Below are 19,545 nucleotides of genomic sequence, written 5' to 3'. Positions count from 1 at the left end.
TTGTGGAATTTCTCAAATGTGTCATGAATTGAGGCAGTGAGCTCTTCCATGAGCATTATTTCGTTAACCTTCGAAAGCCAGAGGGACACAGACGGGGCGACCGTTTGTCGCCACAAAAGGGGAATGCATGATCTTGCCGCCATAACGAGGAAGCGGAGAAGCGAGCGCTTGTATACCTGGAGTGAGATCTCGCTATGCTGAAGAAGGAATAGAGCCGCATCGAGGGGCAGAGAGTAGTCATCAATCTGCCTAATCGTAGATTGGACTGCGTCCCAAAAGGGAGTCAAAGTGGGACAAGACCAGAAAGTGTGAAGGAACGTGCCCTCCTCCGCCCCACACCTCCAGCATGTCGGGTCCGTGTCCGGAAACAGGCTATGGAGTCTGGTCGGAACCCGATACCATCTGGATAGCAATTTGTAGTTACCTTCTTGGAAGCGTGAGCTGATAGATGACTCGTGTGATAGAGAGAAAATTTGCTCCCTTTGCTCAGGTGTAAACGTCACTTGGAGATCTTGTTCCCACTGAGAGATGAAGCGAGGAGGGGGTTGGTTTTCTGGACATTGTAAGATGTTATAAGTAATGGAGAGGCCATGTCTCAACTGTCCGGTGCCCGAGCATATAGTTTCAAAGGAGGTAGGGGTATTGTTGTAAGAGTCTGGGGGGGGTAAGGTGTGCAAGAAGCACTGTAGTGCGAATGTACGCCAAGGACTCAGAACCGAAACCCCCGAGGACTCTGCTATGTTTAGAAGGGATCGCCAAGAGTTGTTTGCTCGGAAATGTGAAACATTACTTATGCCAGCTGTTCTCCAATTGCGGAAGACCGGGTCTTCCAATCCCGGGGCAAATTTGGGGTGTCCCAGTATAGGGTAATGATGGAAGTATTAAAGGACATCTTACACCAGGATGAAGGATTGTAAACCAAACACACCGACATACTGGTGTGTGCCCCCTCTGGCAGGAGACACTCTTTTTTTTTGCTTGTTATGCCCTGATGTTTACAAGGTTTTTAAAATTATACAAATAAGCCCGTGGGGCTCCAGGCTCCATAGGTGTTGACACCTGGAGCCTCTCAGGCTCATTTATATTATTTTAAAGCCTTTTTTCTTAAAAACAAGTTCATAGAAAGATTAAAGAAGAAAGGATCCTGCCAGAGGGGGGGGGGGGGGCACACCAGTATGTCAGTGTGTTTGGTTTACAATCTTTTATCCTGGTGGTAGATGTCCTTTTAAGGAAAACTTCTTTCTTTAGATTTTCTCTGATCATTTCTCATTTAATAGGATAAAGGAAAACAAGAAACCAAAAAAAATCTATAAAATGTTTAACTTTGTTTAAATGGAATGCTACAACTTTCTCGCTTGTCCTTGTGATATTGATAAAATTGGAAAATACAAAGGAATTAGCTTCGGCACACGATACAGTACAGAGTATTAAAAATAGCAAACAGGAATCCGGCACATCTGGTCAGTCACATACGTTTGGTAATTCAGTAGTAGATGCTACAAAAATATTAAAAATTATTAAGTCCCTCTATGAAATCAAAGGGCAGGAATGTGATCGAATGTCATTCTGCTTGAACAGTGCGTCGTCCAGGTCAACCAGGTTCCCGTTTATGGTGATGTCCATGCAGCCAACGTAGAAGGCGGTGATTGGGGTAGCCGTAAGTGGGATATCTGACGATAAGAAATAGATATTATACTTCATCAGTCATTAAAGGGGACATAACAAAAATTTTATTTGCATATTCTTTACCCTGAAGATTCTACAGACAACTAACTAAAGTGTTTGGTGAGCCTAGGAGAATCCATGGATGTCTAAAAGTCATTCACACTAATATATATATATATATATAAATATATATGAACACAACCAGAAAACTACAGTCATGGCCATAAGTTTTGAGAATGACACAAATCTTCTATTTTCACATGATCTGTTGCCCTCTGGTTTGTCAGATGTATTTTATCACATACAGAAATACAAGTGCAATCATATTATGAGTAACAAAAGCTTTTATTGCCAGTTAGAAGGAGTTAATGAAGCAAGTCAGTATTTGCAGTGTTGCCCCTTCTTCAGGAGCTCTGCAATTCTCCCTGGCAGCTCTCAATCAACTTCTGGACCAAATCCTGACTGATAGCCGTCCATTCTTGCACAATCAATGCTTGCATTTTGTCACAATTTGTTGGTTTTTGTTTGTCTACCCGTCTCTTGATGATTGACCACAAGTTCTCAATGGGATTAAGATCTGGGGAGTTTCCAGGCCGTGGATCTCTATGTTTTGTTCCCTGAGCCATTTAGTTATCACCTTTGCTTTATGGCAAGGTGCTCCATCATGCTGGAAAAGGCATTGTTGATCACCAAACTGCTCTTGGACGGTTGGGAGAAGTTGCTCTTGGAGGACATTCTGGTGCCATTCTTTATTCATGGATGTGTTTTTAGGCAAGACTGTGAGAGAGCCGATTCCCTTGGCTGAGAAGCCGCCCCACACATGAATGGTTGCAGGAGGCTTTACAGTTGGCATGAGACAAGACTGGTGGTATCGCTCACCTTGTCTTCTCCGAACAAGCTGTTTTCCAGATGTTCCAAACAATCGGAAAGGGGATTCATCAGAGAAAATTACTTTGCCCCAGTCCTCAGCAGTCCACTCCCTGCACCTCCTGCAGAATATCAGTCTGTCCCTGATGTTTTTTCTGGAGAGAAGTGACTTCTTTGCTGCCCTCCTTGATACCAGGCCTTGCTCCAAGAGTCTCTGCAGTGTCACAGTGCGTGCAGATGCACTCACACCTGCCTGCTGCCATTCCTGAGCAAGCTCTGCACTGCTAGTAGCCTGATCCTGAAGCTGAAACACTTTTAAGAGACGGTCCTGGCGCTTGCTGGTCCTTCTTGGGCGCCCTGGAGCCTTTTTGGCAACAATTGAACCTCTCTCCTTGAATTCCTTGATGATGCAATAGATTGGTGACTGAGATGCAATCTTTCTAGCTGCAATACTCTTCCCTGTTAGGCCAGTTTTGTGCAGTGCAATGATGACGTGTTTCTTTAGAGATAACCATGGTTAACAGAAGAGAAACAATGATGCCAAGCACCAGCCTCCTTTTAAAGTGTCTAGTGGTGTGATTCTTACTTAATCATGACAGATTGATCTCCAGCCCTGTCCTCATCAGCACCCACATCTGTGTTAATGGAGCAATCACTGAAACCATGTTAGCTGCTCCTTTCAAGTCAGGCCTGCAATGAAGTTAAAATGTGTTTTGGGGGAAAAAGTTCATTTTCTAGGCAAATATTGACTTTGCAATTCATTGCTGTTAACCTGATCACTCTTTATAACATTCTGGATTATATGCAAATTGCCATTATAAAACCTGATGCAGTAGACTTTGTAAAAATTAACATTTGTATCATTCTCAAAACTTATGGCCATGACTGTACAAAGGCTTAGGTTTTATTTACGTAAGATTGCTTTACAAATAACACTGTGATAATCTGCAGGGTTATGGACGTACCTGGAATGCCTCCTAAATATGTATCCACATTGCCTTTCATTGACTGGTCCAAAATGGCCAGCTGCTTCTTCATTTCATCATTGTCTATGTAATGTATTTCAGTGTAAGAATTGGATGTTACTTTCATATCTGACTTTGTGACTGTGAAACTTATGAAAAGATTCTTGTCAGTACATATTCTCTTAGTTGTGAGCCGCGCCACTGTAGTGCTGTGAATGCTGACAATAATATCCTATAGGAGAGAAATGCACAATTTATTATTATGTATTATACTAGATAACATCTCACGCACAAGACCTTCCATTTGTTCTTCCATTTGTTCTACCTGAGCTTTCAACCAACAATCCAACATACTACATAATCCTAAATCTAATAACGCTGTGTCCAAGACTTTACTAGTGATGCACCAGACTTCTCGATTGCGCTATCTCAAATAATCAGTTTGCTTTCCAATATCTATAATGTAAAGCTCCCACGAAAACACATGTTCTTGGGCAGGTCTACATCAAAGGGATTTTACACCCCCACACTGCAAGCTCACTCAGGCAGGGTATGAAATATCCTTTCTAGCATTCTGTCTTATGTTAAACTCAACCGTTTACCTCCAGAATTCACCTCTTTATATACTTGTAGATGAATGATTTTCACCGGTTACAGATGAAGGTATAAACTTACTTGCACAATATCCAATGACTGATCTTCAATAGCCAATGCTAGAGGGACAGTCTCCTCCTTAACCAGGGCAAACATCACCCCGGTGCTTGTAGATGACCGAATGTTCAATGTAACATTTACTATCCAGTCTCCATCAGCTGATGTGTCATCTGCTACAGAGAAAGATGAAGTTACAGAAGATACAAACTCCACACAATTTTATTTCTAGGGGTTTTCCAGGAAAAGACCTTTGGTCTTTGTTAGAATGAGCTATACTTTGGGGAGTCACTTTGTGGTGGAATATATTGCCCCCAGAGGGTGCAACAATTGTAGACAACGGAGTTTTTGGAAATTCAATCCACAGAAAAAGACATTTATTTAGGTGTTATATATAATGTAGAACAATTTCTTAATAACACAATCCTTTAGGTAGTTAAGTGGATCATTCTGCACAGGAAAAACCTTTTTAGTAGGTTCAGGGAGCATTTCAGATCAATGTCCTCAGGTCATAGCATACCGTGGCTAATCCGGCACCTAAGAGATTGCCATGCCGGTAATGTGGTGGCGTTGTGCTTTGTGAGTATAAAGAAAATATTAAATAATGGTAATTTTCAACCTCAACCCTTAATTATCTCAACCATTATGAAGCAGGATGGATCATGAGAACCGATACTATAAGACCCTTTGGTCCGAATGACAGGAATGGCCTAAGTGTCTTTATATGACTGTGCGTATTTTTGGTTATGACCACATGTTGTTCACAGTTTGTATACACTATTGCCATAAAAAATGATGTGGCAACACACATATGAGGTGCATTTTCAAGCATCATGAAGTTCTAGGTTTAAGGAAGCGAAACATCCAGTGCGTGCTTGTAACCGTATTCTTGATAACCTCTTGTGATCGTTTTTTTCTGTAACTTTCTGGAGATTACCGTCTTTCCTGATGTCGACATCTGATGCTATCTGCTACATGTGCACCAAAGAGGAACTTTTAGTACATTGTTTAACCCTGGTGTCCTGCTAATCAATAGGGCTTTAACTTATCTGGTGAATATCTGGTGAACCTGTCTCCAGGAATGTCATTTTTAGCTGGTGACAGGTTCCAATAGCCTAAGCTATGTTGATACTTTTGTCAGCATTCTGAATCATTTCAATAGTTTAGAATAGTTTACTTTATATTACTTGGCTCCTTGCCAGCAGTGGGTGGTGAGTCCCAGGGGGAGGGACAGCTGCAGCCTGTGTGTGCATGTGTCACTCTCCTCCACACTCATGCAGCTCCTTCTCCCTTCCTGTCATGTGCATTGAGCAGGCAGGGGAGGGAGGGGGATGGTGTGGAGTAGAGAAAGAATACATGAGGAGACACAAGCATACACAGGCTCCCCTCCCTGGGACTCACCACATGCTGCTGGAAGGGAGCCAGGTAATGTAAATGAAATTTATATAAACTACTGAAATTATTCTGAATGCTGACAACAGCATTATTAAAATGAGCATAACATAGGGCATTGGAACCTGTCACCAGCTAAAAATCACATTCCTGGTAACAGGTTATCCAACAAGACTATCCAAGACTATCCTCAGGATAGGTCAGTAATATTAGGTTGGTGTGTGTTGTACAATCGGCACCAACTTCAGGAGCCTCCAGTACTAGAAATACCTATTGAAAGTAATATGAAAATCTATTTAAATTAACTTCTAACTATATACTTACTGTAATTAACATAAATTTGGGCCACTCCTCCACCAGGGTAATAGGAACCTTCTTCCACAGAAACCAGACAGTGCTTGCTCTGCTTTTCTTGGATAACTTCTTTTACCCCCAGTGCTCCTTGATTCATTAAATTCCATCCTCGGATGCATCCATCTAGTCGTGGGTTAATCTACATTAAATATAATGACAACAATAAGTGTTTACTCACAGTTCATAATGTACAAAAAGAAGAGTCCCCACTGATTGGAGTCACAAGTTTAGAAAGCGCACAGCTGTTTGGTAGTAAAAGTAGACTGGTGGAAACCCTACGTGTGGAAGCAATGCAGTGATGTTAGGACAATCCCTTTAACTGTCCACATTCTGTCAGACACACATGAACTCTATGGAACCAAACGATGTTGTACTGTATAAGTACAGTCCGATAGAACCAATGGCTTCTGAACTAGACAACCAGATAGACAGCTTAAAGGACTTATCAGGGTTACCCGATTCTCTCCAGAACGGGATGAACAGTCTTTGGCACTCACGACTTGCCTGGAAGTGACGAGGGCCATGGGACCAGCTTCGGCCAATCAGTGGCCTCGTTGAACCGCAGGTTATCCCTTCCTATTATGTGTAGGCCTGACGCATCAGTGCTGTACAGCACAAGACCTCTGAACATACAAAGTACACTTTGTATTCTTTTGTCAGACAATAGACTGGAGATTTTTACGATGTCAGGACAGATTATGGCAGGGCATTTACCATTTTTCACATTTTTTTATTTCACATTTATTCTTATGTACATTGTTCCTATTTCACTGTAGAGGTCAAAATTTATTTACAGGATTGTCTGTTTTATATAGGGCATGCTGACATGGCTATAGCAGGACAGCAAGCAGAGATCTAGAAAATCGTGAAGAATTAATACATAAAGTATATTGGAAAATTGTATAACTTTTCATTGAATAAACAATAGCATTAAATTGCTAAAATGGGAACACTCCTTTAACCCTATAAAAGGGGTGGGATAAATAGTGGATAAGAAAGGATGAAGGTAGATGAAAAAAAAAAGAAAAAGATATGTAGTTTTACTTTCCATAGGAATGAGCACTTCTTAGAGGCTGGACTACATCACAATTAGGTTCAGATAGTGATGTGTCAATATTTTTATAGCTTCAATACATCTATACTAAAAAGAATTAAACATAAATAGGAAATGGTTATGATTAAAACCTATTCTATAAATCTCTCTGTCTCCATGGCTACAGACTACAAACAAGCCCTGTGTAGTCTGATCCTGGAGTCAGAGGTTATTCGACTACACGTGTTCTCCCTTCTGCGCGTTAGTGTAAAGAGTGGGCTAAGGGAATGGCATGACATCAGGAGCGGAGTAAGACTACCATGGGCCCTGGGCTGTATGAATATTATAGCTCCCACAAGTCTGGAATCACTTCCTAAATAAGGAACTAGAAACAAGCTTTCTTGGACATGGAGGATGTGTCTCTTCTGCTGCTTTTAATCTGGACCATTGGAGGATATTCAAAGATCCTACAATGGCTCTTGTGAACATCTGTATTCGAGACTAGGAACAGATCTACGAGGATATCACGAGTGTAGGCCCTTCTCAGTCTAAAATTCGGTGGAGGGTTTGGGTGGCTATGAGCCCCCTAGAAGTCTTGGGCCCCGGGCTACCACCCAAGCCGCCTATATTATAATCCACTACTGCATGACATATTATCACAGGACCACACATGGGCAAGAGTAACAAATGGCATGATACTAGCTTGGCGATTAGGCATGGCGGCACGGTGGCTTAGTGGTTAGCATTACAGCCTTGCAGCGCTGGGGACCTGGGTTCAAGTCTCAGGGTCAACACCTGCAAAGAGTTTGTATGTTCTCTCCTTGTTTGCGTGGGTTTCCTCCGGGTCCACCAGTTTTCTCTTACACTCCAAAACATACTGGTAGGTTGATTAGATTGTGATCTCCATTGGGGGAAGGGAACAATTTGGCAAAACTCAGTGCAGCGCTGCGTAATCTGTGTGCGCTATAAAAATAAAGGAATTATAGGTGGCTGTTTAACGATTATAATGGCTTCTGGGAGATGTCCAGGTCATCTATTTCTGGTATTCAGTTAATGAAGTTATTTATATTTAATAGGATTAGGGAGTAGACATTCCATAAAATTACCGGTTTAATGAGATTTTCTACTTTCCGTGGTAATCCTGCAATGTAGACTTTGGTTTCCAGAATACCATTGACGGGCTTGAACAGATATTTTGGGTTGTTGATATTCATGACAGCTTCCTTTGCTATCTTAACACTGATGCTGTTTTCCAATTCCTCCACGGACACCTAGAAGGAAAAAGTTAACTATTACTGTCATGTACACATTGGGAGGACAGTAGGTCAGGTGGTGTCAACATACTGTAAGTGTGAATAATGACAAATGTCTGGAGCCAAGATGCAGAGCTTATGGGGTCTCTATGGTGTTTTTATGTGTGATTCAGTGTCAGGGGGCCCAGCCACCAAAATTGCACCAGTTTTCTGTCTGACTTTGCACTAGAAAGAACGTGCACCAGTTGTGCACCAGTTGTGCCCGGCACTGTGCACCAATATTGGCGTTCCAGTGCACAGTTGGATCACGCACCACAATTCTACAGCATAAAGAAAATGCACCAGAAAAAAAATGGTGCATTCTGCCGGAGACGTGCAGGGGGCGCCAGATTCATATAGAATGTGAAACCCCTTTCATGAATCTGTCGCACACTGCACCCTCTACAGCAGTGGTTCTCAACCTTTCCAATGCTGTGACCCCGCAATACAGTTACTCATGCTGTGGTGACCCCAAACCATGCAACTAGCAGTAAAAACACACTAAAATTGCGGCTCCGATGGCTTTAGGCGACCCCCGGTTTTGGTCGTCCGACCCCCACTGGGGTCCCGACCCACAGGTTGAGAACCACTGCTCTACAGGCAAACTGCATATAAATGATACTGATAAATGAGGGCTAATATGTGTATAACAGAGCACATCTTCCACGGTACACAGCTGAGCTGGCAGCACAGGGACGGGAGAGAATAGCAGGGTGGCAGGTCAAGAGTGGCCTGCTCCAGAAAAATGGAGCAGGCACGATAATATATCTGGGGTGTTGGTTATTCAATCACCCAGCAGATTATTTTAACATGAAACTTCCCTTTCCTGGAAGTGAAGGAGACAAAAGATGATGTGGAATGAGGGTCAGAGGAGAACCGACCTTCACAGATGTCTATGCATCAATAATGTGTCCCAAAATGTTTAAGATCAGCCTTTATAAAAAAACAAACAAAAAAAAAACTGCTTTATTCCAAAAAGGTATACAGGTAGTGTTTGGTGAACCCCATTCACATCACAATCCAGCAGCTATCTGTTTTAATTAGCAGCATAAGAAGGCTTCCGGTTGAATACTACAGCAGTCACTCAGAGCAGGTGGAGGCAGTGTGGAGCATTTTAGTGCAAAGAGCTAAGAGCACAGCAGTGTAAGGATATGCACTTGGAGAAGTGCACATTTTTCACAGTCCATGCAGCTACTTACAACACACACAAAGTTATGGTTACACAGGTCTCCACGGACAATACCTAACACTGTCTGAAGCTTTTGAGCTCAAAACTGCTGGCAGATTCCCTTAAAGAAAGTGAACGTTTTGGAGGCTTTACTTTTCAGTAAATGAAAAAAATAAAAGAAATAAGTAAAATGTTGTGTTATTTTGTGATGTTACAATAAATATAAGTGAAGATCCATCTTACAATGTGCCACTGTCCGTTATTGATCGCCTTTCCACCAGTTGTCACTTTGGTCCATAAGTCATTCTTGAACTGAATTTCAATCTTCCCATCTCTCAGAGCCAGGAGAAACCACGAGGTGCTGTCGGCAGACTCTGCATACAGAATCACCCCCTCTCCATCGTACGTACGGAAGTCAAACTCTGCTGAAAACCTAGTTAGAAAATGAATTCCACAATGACAGGGATGTAGAGTGGAGAAAGTGCTAAGAGGTACAAGAAAATGTAGTTCAGTTCAATGAATTTCTCCACTGTACTCCATTTTGTATATTAGTGACTCTCCAGTTGTTACAGAACTACAGAAAAGTCTACACCAGAATTGACCAAATGACTACAGCATCTCTGCAGTCGAAACCCGATTAGCCCCCATTATAGGCAATTGGTCTTCTGTGACGGTGGAGTGGAGATAGATATAACTTTGATGGTGACTACATCTTTAACCAAAATAAACTTTGTAATACACTTTAAGAAATCTGTTCCTGTGTCCTTCTTTTTCCTCTGCCTTTCTTCATTCATTAAAGGGGTATTCCGGGAATATGAATGTCTGACACAAAAACCCATGATGATATAAATAAATGAATACAACAATACTCAATGTAATTAGTTGCAAAATGGAGCTTCAATAGTTTGATTTTCTGATTTACAAAATGTATGGCCTCTCTAAAGTAGGTGGAGTTATCACTAAGATGGCCGCCACTGGAAACTACAAGTTCCATGATCCTTTAGTTCTCAGTAACTCCTCCTCCCTCTTATGCTCTGCTCCCAGTGTTGATATAACAGACTTTCTTGCTCTGTTACCGTAGTAATGATGTGTAACTGCCATCACCACAACACCAGCCATACTGGATGCACTGCAACCAACCGACTACAGCCAAATAAGGTGATGATCACATGACCGGCCCAGGCAGGTGCAGGTCATGTGATGTGGACATGTGACCAGCAGCCATCTTCTGTCCTGTGTATGCTCTGCAACAGACCGCGCGGAGGAAATCAACGGACTGATTAAAGGGCCAGTAGCATTTTAATTCTTCATTACAGTCTATGTCACCAGAATTTTCTGCTAAGGGGAGCAAAATTTTTAATAACAACTAATTACACATTAGCTTATATTTTAAGGACCCATTTGTATATGAATTATGCTGATTCCTGGAATACCCCTTTAAACAATGTGTAGCAGCTTTCTGTCCTGTATCCACTGACAGCCGGGATATAAGGAGAACCTGATAAAGTGTATAATGACTTGATGCTGATTCGTCAAGGGAATTATTATCTAGGTTTGTAATGAGTTAGACTTAATCCTCCTTATCTGCAGCACACAGGCTTTCAGATACAATGCTCACTACAGGACAAGAAAGGAGCAGAAAAAGGGGACAAATAATCTTTTCCCTTAAAGCTGTTTACCCAAAAAACAAGTTAGACCCTAACCACATGATAAGACCTAACTTGCTGATCGGTGGGGGTCTCAGTGATGGGACTCCCACAGATCACAAGAACAAGTTGTCCAATGGGGTCGATGTACCCCAGTAAAACCCCTCATCGCTCCCTGAGATGAGCGGAGAAGCAGCACACGCTCATCACTGAGACCTCCACCGATAAGCAAGTTGGGCCCTATCCTGAGGATAGGACCTAACTTGTTTCATGGGAAAACCCCTTTTATAAAGCATATTACCAAGTTTACTATTATCACCTGCTCTATTCATTTGTGCATTAAAAAATGTTTCAAATCTTTAGAATAGTAAAAAACTTAAAGTAAAAACCTTAAATTCAGGATAGATGATATGCAACTGTAACAAAAATATATTTTCAAGACTCTTCCATCTGCCCTGTCCCCAGCAGCTGGCTCCATCACTAGTGTCTAGGACTAGGGAGTCTGGACCCCTATTATGGTGGCCACATGTGAGCTATCTACCGTCTCCTAAAGTCCCATAGAGAGCTAAATTCTACTGTATATTGCAGTAAAGAATATAGGTGCTCCTACTTACCTTGTAACATCTGGTAGCTTGAACCTCAGATATACTACAGGTATTCCTGTGAACTGTTCTGCCAGGTACAGAAGTTCATAGTTAGTCTCCAGATTGAGCGGAACACAAACAGGGATTCTCTAAGGCAGAGAAAACAGCAAATATTAAGTAGAATAAATGCAGAAACATGATTATTGTTTAGCGATTTTAAGTAATGTCCAAGCATTGCCATCACAGACTTCACGGTAGATAATAACTTTATATTATATCTATCTTGGGCTGTATCAAGTACAGCAGCCCTCCCGAAAAGGCAGAGTGGCACATGAGTAGTGTAAACCAGTAATGATTCGCCTTAAACTCTTGTTAACACGGCTGCTCAATTGCAGTCATAGCTCTGCCCTAATTAAAGGCAACCTGTCAGAAGAAATTTACCTAATAAACCCTTACTGTTTTTTTGTGAAAGGGAAAAACACCTTCCAGTTCATGTTTCATTCATGACCAAGTTTGGTGACACCACCCAAAATAACTTCAATTTTGATGTGATATGTAAATTGGTTGTATAAAGTAATGGAGACGGGGAGTTTATCGCTGTAGTCAAGTTCTTGTTGGCTAAGAATGGCCACTTCACTGTAACAGATGTCCCGGTGTCCACGGACATCTCTGGTCAGCTCTTCTGGGGCATGATGTCAATGGGGAAGAGGTTGACTTCGATGCTAAACTCTCCACCTCCTGGACTTTATACAATCAATTTAAATTTCACTTCAAAATTGATTTTCTGGATGATGCCTCCATGCAATGTTAAAGGATGTTAAGATGTCAAGATGTCAAGGAAATCTACCACCAGGATGAAGGATTGTAAACGAAGCACACTGACATACTGATGTGTGCCCCACTGTTTTAGTCACTTAAGCTCTTGTTTTTACCTTTAAAATGTATTCAAATGAGCCTGAGGGGCTCTGGGCTAAATTAACAGCTATGAAGCCCTGAGCCCCTCAGACTCATTTGCATAATTTTTAAAGCCTTATTTTGTAAAAACAAGAGCATAAGAGAAGAGCGGATCCTGCCAGAGGGGGCACTCACCAGTATGTCAGTGTGCTTGGTTTACAATCCTTCATCCTGGTGGTAGATTTCCTTTAATGTGCTTGATAACTAGTAGTGGTTTATTGAGTCAATTTATACTGACAGGTTCCCTTTAACGATTAGACCCACCAATGATCACCAATTTACATTTCCCTCCACATTTTATGTCACCCTTTTTTCCCAAAACTCTTAAAGTCTGCAATTACTTACTAATTTAGCTTACAGAAGACAAAATATTAATTCACTGAAGTAGCTAACTATCCCAAAGAGGTCTAAAAAGGGATATAAGAATGAGGAGGCCATTGAAAAATTAGAAAAATTAAAAAGAAGCTGCTGCAGCTTATAGGAAGTTTTCTATCTCACCCCACGTTTTTCATTCATAATACTGCCCAGTATCTTTCTATAATGTACTATTTGTTATTGTTTTAGAGTTTTTGACTTAGTAACTAGCTAGTACCCCCATTTTCAAGATGAGGGGTACCATTCCCCTATATAAATGGAGTGTGGGACAAAGAAGCACACTTTTGCTATATTCATGTATGAAGCCCGGCACGTCATAGATATTGACAGTGTTGGAGAGTCCCACCAGAGAACCAGGGGATTCTCCGCTGGGCCCAGGATCTCACCTAACACTGGACGGTCTACAAAAGTTATAGGCAACACATTTATCTATGTGTTATATTGAGAGATATTAATATATGAAACACTCCACAGTAAGGCTTGTATCACCTCTAGTTACACCTCTCTAGTTGTGAGACCTTAGATAAAAGTCCATATACACAAGACTGGAAAGTTGTGGTTGTAAATGCAAGCGGCAGGAGCGACGGCAGTGTCCGGGTGCAAGAAACACATCTATGTTATTACTCTCAGCACATGGGAGAAGAAGAAAAACTGGAGATGACATCAATAATTGAGAAGTGCGGACCGTGTGTTATCGTGTTCAGCCGCTAATTGACTCTGCACCGTGGGGCCGAGAAGATTCACCTCTATAAGTCGCGGCTTCACTTCTCCTCATTACAGATGTGCTGCGGCCAGAAAGATGAAACACGCAGCAGAAAGTACCCCAGGGTGCGGCTGTCAGCTTCACTAATAAACCGCACACAAAGCCAATGCTAAAGAAACCAGGGCTGCCAGGGTATTTTCCAATACAAAACGGTGATGTGCTTTATGGTTCGGTTTTTTTAATAACTAAATGATACAGACGTGATGGCATATGATGAATGTCTGACTGTGAGGGACACACTTCCCACCAAAGGAAAGATCTGTTCCATGTGAACACCCAATGCAAGTAGTCATTCTCCAAGACTTCATAGATCCAAAGCACATAAATGGACAAAATTTACCATCATTTTTTATAATTTTTCTATTGATCTTTATGAAAAATATAAAATAGTTACTAAGATGGTCTATCCAGCACGCAAAAAGAGTATTGTAAGATTGTGAAGTTATCATAAAATAGGCTCCAATGCTGTCTTGGGTGGTCCATTCACCATTCCCATCTGTATTCATCCCTATTACAATTGCTTTTATGTGTCCATCAAAAGGCACTTGGGGGTCACAATTTGGCTCACAGTATGTGATTTACCAACCTGGCAATAAAGGGGCTTATTTACTAAGGGTCAGCGGCCGCACTTTTGTAGTTTTTTCTCCGTTTTTAGGATTTGCGCTGCTGTGACTGGTAGTTAACTGGGGATTGTGGCGCAACTGCGCTGCTTTCATGCGACAGAAGTCGGGGGGGGAGTGCCGTCGGACAATGCGACTGATTCGGACTTAACGCGGGATTTAACTTTCAAATTGTGTCGCAAAATCAAGCACTTACATGCACCAGGAAGAAGAAGGTGAACTCTGTCGGACCTGAGCGGGGGAGCGGCACATGCAGGATATCGAGTGCAGGATCTTAGTGAATCGTAGTACAGTGCATTATCGTTGGACAATGCACTTCCAGGTAAGTAAATGTGCCCCACAGTGTTCTTCCTATAGATCATCAACATCATATCAGTGGGGGTCTATCAATTGACAGTGTCATGGTTTTTGAAGTGATTGTGGTGATTTCCATGTGGGAAGACACAATCATAGAAACAGCTGACTGTTGGTTGTGTCGAGATCGGATACTGATTGCCCCTGAAAAGAATAAGCTAATAGGAATGAGCGGACCCAATGTTCGCGTTCGGAGCATGGGTCTAGTCACCTGAACTGGACATGTTGCAAAATTTTTGTGCAAAGAGCCAATCTGACAAAGCCTCTAACAACTAGTCAACTGGATTGGCTGTTTGCCCTGCCAATCCAGGCAACATGTACAGGTCAGGTGGCCGAACCCAAACTTGAATATCGGGTCCGCTCATCTTTATAGGCTAATATTACTATACAACTTGAACTCCTCTATGAAAAATGATTATTTAACACAAGTAAAGAATAAATCCTGTGAGCCCTTCGAGGTTTTAGGGCAGAAGAAATGAATATATAGTATATATAGCAATATTCTGCACTATTCTCTGTTGTTTAAACCCCTGACTCAAGGCCATCTTTAAAGTTGCCCCTATGGAAGACAGAATTACAGCGTTTTAAGTATCAATTATTAAGCAATTCATTAGAATTATCATAAAATTTGCAACTTCAGTGCCAGCATGAATCCGCTATTTGATCGCCAGAAATCATCAAACGATATTCTCAAACCACAAACTATGTAATGGATATCCGTATCAGGAGGGGGGCGCCTACCGCTGCGCACAGTCTTAAGCTTCCAACTCCAGCAGAAATGCTCCCACACAATATGGCGGACTTACCACCTACTGAGATCACTACCGGGTGCATTCAGATAAGCTCATATTACTTTGTCATTCATGAGGTTTAAAAAATTCAGATGGATTGAGTAAAAACCGTGACTCCCGTCTAACGCATATAATCATGCGGTTAGATGAGGATTAGCACAGCTTGATGTGGGGAAGCGGCTCTGTGATGGATGGAGATGCAGGACGAGGGTGGTGGTCACAGAATACTGTATAGTTATTTGTTAGGTAAGAAAGACGTGATATTATTGCGGTGGTGAACTTGTTCTTTTGGAAATTATGAAGCTTAATGTTTCTCATTGAAGATTCATACATTATCAAGAAATGCTTCATCCCTAGAAAAGTATTTAAATTAGCTCAAACTAACCAAACCAGTGACCCATTCAGTGGACAGCACTATTTCTGGGTTCTTGCCCCTCATCAGTGCACCGAAGGGTTAACTGATGGTTAAATGAAATAGCTCATATGAGGGGGATTGTGTTTCACAGCAGTGTATGGAGACTTATTGTACAAGTAATGCACAACTGGAAAAATATTCCCAAGAATATTCCCACTGGCAAGTTAATGTTATTGTTTGCAAGATGAAAAACAATACAATTTTTCAACATACATTCTGTATCAATTCCTCACAGTATTCTAGATCTCTGCTTGCTGTCCTGCTATAGAAAGCTTCTATATTTCCCTCCAGTAGACACAAATCTGACCATGGTCACACAGGTGCACGGCTCATTAGTATCAGAGAGTAATCAGAGCCGTGTGATATAACGAGCCGTGCGCCTGTGTGACCATGGTCAGATTCCTGTCCACTGGAAGTAACCATAGAAGCTTTCTAAAGAATGACAGCAAGTAGATCTAGAAAACCATGAGGAATTGATACAGAAAGAATATTGTAAATTTGTATAACTTTTCATTATTCAAACAATATTGATTACTTGTTGAAATGAGAACACCCCTTTAAAGGAAACCTACCACTTGAAGTAGTAGGAGTAAGAAGGAAATACCGGGCACCAGCTCAGGGTGAGCTGGTGCCGGAGCTTATTTTTGTTACTGTTTTAAACCGCTGTATCGCGGTTTAAAACACTTTTTAAACTTTATAGCCGAAGCTGCTTCAGCACACGGAGGTACGCGCCCGGCGCCCCTTGCGCGCGGCTCTCCTTCACTTCCTATGTAGCCGCACGCACGGTTGGGCGCATGGTGCACCGAGCGCGTACCTCCGTGCACCGAAGCAGCTCCGGCTGTAAAGTTTAAAAAGTGTTTTAAACTGCGATACAGCGGTTTAAAACAGTAACAAAAATAAGCTCCGGCACCAGCTCACCCTGAGCTGGTGCTCGGTATTTCCTTCTTACACCTACCACTTCAAGTGGTAGGTTTCCTTTAACAAACTAGAGACACCCATCTAGAAGAAGCAATACACCATTCTCTACCTCCACGAAACACAGTCAATCATATTTGAAAGCCTATACTGTAGTACAGAGATGATATATAGGATCCTGTATCGGGCTACTTTCACACTAAATGCATGCTCCCCGGCTGCTCACCCATCACCCTTCCATAGCGATGCACGGCACCCAGCTGTAAACAAAAGGGATGTATATCCGGATGAAAATATACATCCCCATAAGCGTCTATTGCGCCCAGACTCGGCACAACGAGTGCTCACCATACCGTGGCCGCAAAAAAAGATGCTCTATCTTCGGTCGTAAGAACGGCCATGCGTCATTATATTCTATGGAGAGGGGAGGGGTGAGCAGTGCTACGGCTGGGCAGGCATACGTCCCATGTGAATGCAGCCTAAGATAGAGCATGTTCTGTCTTTTCCCTGTGTACAGCACAGTGCCACATGCTTGTGAGCACCATAACACTGCTGGGTGCCATAAGCGGGGGGGACATATATCGGGCCACATACATCCCCACAACACTTAAAGGGGTTGTCCGAGTTTTGAAAAAAAAACTATAGGTGGCTGGCTGCTTAAAACAATAAAGATGTACTTACCTTCCGGTGCCCTCCGGTATCCAGCGCTGCTGTCGCTCCGGTCCGGGCTCCATGTAAACAAACATGGCCGCCGGAGCAGCGCTGCACTCAGCTTCCGGCTGGACCCGGCAACCTTCCGGCCCGCATTCACAATGCTGTGAATAGGGACGGATAGGCATGCCCGGCCACGGCCGACCGGAAGCTGAATGTTTGTTTACTTGGCGCCCGGACCGGAGCGACAGCAGCGTTGGATACCGGAGGGCACCGGAAGGTAAGTACATCTTTATTGTTTTAAGCAGCCCGCTCCCGGCCACCTATAGTTTTTTTTCGGAACTCTCGGACAACCCCTTTAAACTGGAAGCACATACAAATACATGCTGCATAAATTGTTTTAATCAGATGTACGAGATCTTTCAAATATGAACATATGGACATGAAGGGCACATAAATCAGGTTCCCTTGTGCACTTAGCCATCGGAGCACATCCATGATGCAGTTAAAACTAATCAGATCACAAATAGAGGAAAGTCCTGTTTGTCTTCATGTTTTCTTACTGTCCGTAATGGAGACAATTCCCATTTGTGAGTTGCGTTTATTGAGACAGCTACTCCTCCAAAAGAGGAATAGGAAATCGTATTGGATTCTACTTCTAGAAACCTGTTTTCCAAAAGGTCTGAATAACAGGTCAGAAAAAATGGGGGGTAAATTACCATTAGGCGTCTCCTTACCACAGTTCTATCTCTGTTTTTGGAGTACGGCTGCATTCAGATTCATTAAAGTGGCTTTGACCCTTGATAAATCTGCTGGCGGTGTCTTTTGCCATGTGGGTTGTTTGCGACAGTTACATAAAAAATCCCAAAAAACATCAAACGTCCCGGAACATAGACCAGGGTGGGGACTGGCATCAATTTGCGCCACAACTTGATCCTAAACAGAAAGTCACAAATCATGAATTCAGTCCTATTGTGAAAACTGACCTGTGCAAATAATGGATTTGGCACAAGCAGGGTCTATGGCAAAGTGACCTTTCTAGTCCTATGCGGCTCTATGGGATGGCTGGAGATAGCTGAATGTTGTACTTGGTCCTCAGAAGGAGAAACAAGCGAATTTTGCAAGATTCACTTTACTGAAGTTCAGACTGGGCTCAAAGTGACGCAGAGAAGAACAGCGAGAGCTAGACTCTCTTATCCTGCGCCAGATTTATCAGTGTCTGATTCTGGGTCATAAATCTGGCACAGTAATAGACTGTTGCATCTCACTTTGCAGCATCTATTAGTTGGTCTAGTTTTCTCCAGAAAACTGTGATAAAATTTTGGCGCACTTGCACTGACTTTTTCCTCTAAAACCATGCCCCCTTTTACAAGCTCTTGTATCACCCCCTCATAGACTGTAAGCTCTTGTATCACCCCCTCATAGACTGTAAGCTCTTGTGTCACCCCCTCATCCTCATAGACTGTAAGCTCTTGTGTCACCCCCTTCATCCTCATAGACTGTAAGCTCTTGTGTCACCCCCTTCATCCTCATAGACTGTAAGCTCTTGTGTCACTCCCTCATCCTCATAGACTGTAAGCTCTTGTGTCACCCCCTTCATCCTCATAGAATGTAAGCTCTTGTGTCACTCCCTCATCCTCATAGACTGTAAGCTCTTGTGTCACCCCTCATCCTCATAGACTGTAAGCTCTTGTGTCACCCCCTCATCCTCATAGACTGTAAGCTCTTGTGTCTCCCCCTCATCCTCATAGACTGTAAGCTCTTGTGTCACCCCCTCATCCTCATAGACTGTAAGCTCTTGTGTCACCCCTCATCCTCATAGACTGTAAGCTCTTGTGTCACCCCTCATCCTCATAGACTGTAAGCTCTTGTGTCACCCCCTCATCCTCATAGACTGTAAGCTCTTGTGTCACCCTCTTCATCCTCATAGACTGTAAGCTCTTGTGTCACCCTCTTCATCCTCATAGACTGTAAGCTCTTGTGTCACCCCCTCATCCTCATAGACTGTAAGCTCTTGTGTCTCCCCCTCCCCCTCATAGACTGTAAGCTCTTGTGTCTCCCCCTCCCCCTCATAGACTGTAAGCTCTTGT

The 19,545-nt window shown here is 42.6% G+C and overlaps 1 protein-coding gene across 2 annotated transcripts in view; it reads right to left on the bottom strand.

Annotated features, from left to right (window-relative positions):
- Positions 1 to 1,303: 1,303 nt before the first annotated feature.
- The window catches only part of PROS1 (protein S), a 41,506-nt gene continuing 23,264 nt past the window's right edge, over positions 1,304 to 19,545 (bottom strand). The window contains exons 9-15 of one of the 2 annotated variants that reach the window (XM_072138522.1): positions 11,648 to 11,766; positions 9,631 to 9,820; positions 8,034 to 8,198; positions 5,865 to 6,033; positions 4,173 to 4,324; positions 3,498 to 3,729; positions 1,304 to 1,670 (exon numbers count right to left, since the gene is read on the bottom strand). In XM_072138522.1, coding sequence (XP_071994623.1) covers positions 1,528 to 1,670; positions 3,498 to 3,729; positions 4,173 to 4,324; positions 5,865 to 6,033; positions 8,034 to 8,198; positions 9,631 to 9,820; positions 11,648 to 11,766 — 1,170 coding nt within the window. In that variant the 3' untranslated portion in view covers positions 1,304 to 1,527. The remainder of the gene's footprint in view (positions 1,671 to 3,497; positions 3,730 to 4,172; positions 4,325 to 5,864; positions 6,034 to 8,033; positions 8,199 to 9,630; positions 9,821 to 11,647; positions 11,767 to 19,545) is intronic. The other variant, XM_072138523.1, reaches the window with a different exon arrangement.

This window comes from Engystomops pustulosus, chromosome 2 (assembly GCF_040894005.1).
Source record: "Engystomops pustulosus chromosome 2, aEngPut4.maternal, whole genome shotgun sequence".
In the NCBI taxonomy this organism is placed as follows: Eukaryota; Metazoa; Chordata; class Amphibia; order Anura; family Leptodactylidae; genus Engystomops; species Engystomops pustulosus.
Note: the sequence above shows the minus strand (reverse complement) of the source record. Positions and strands in the feature narration are given on the sequence as shown.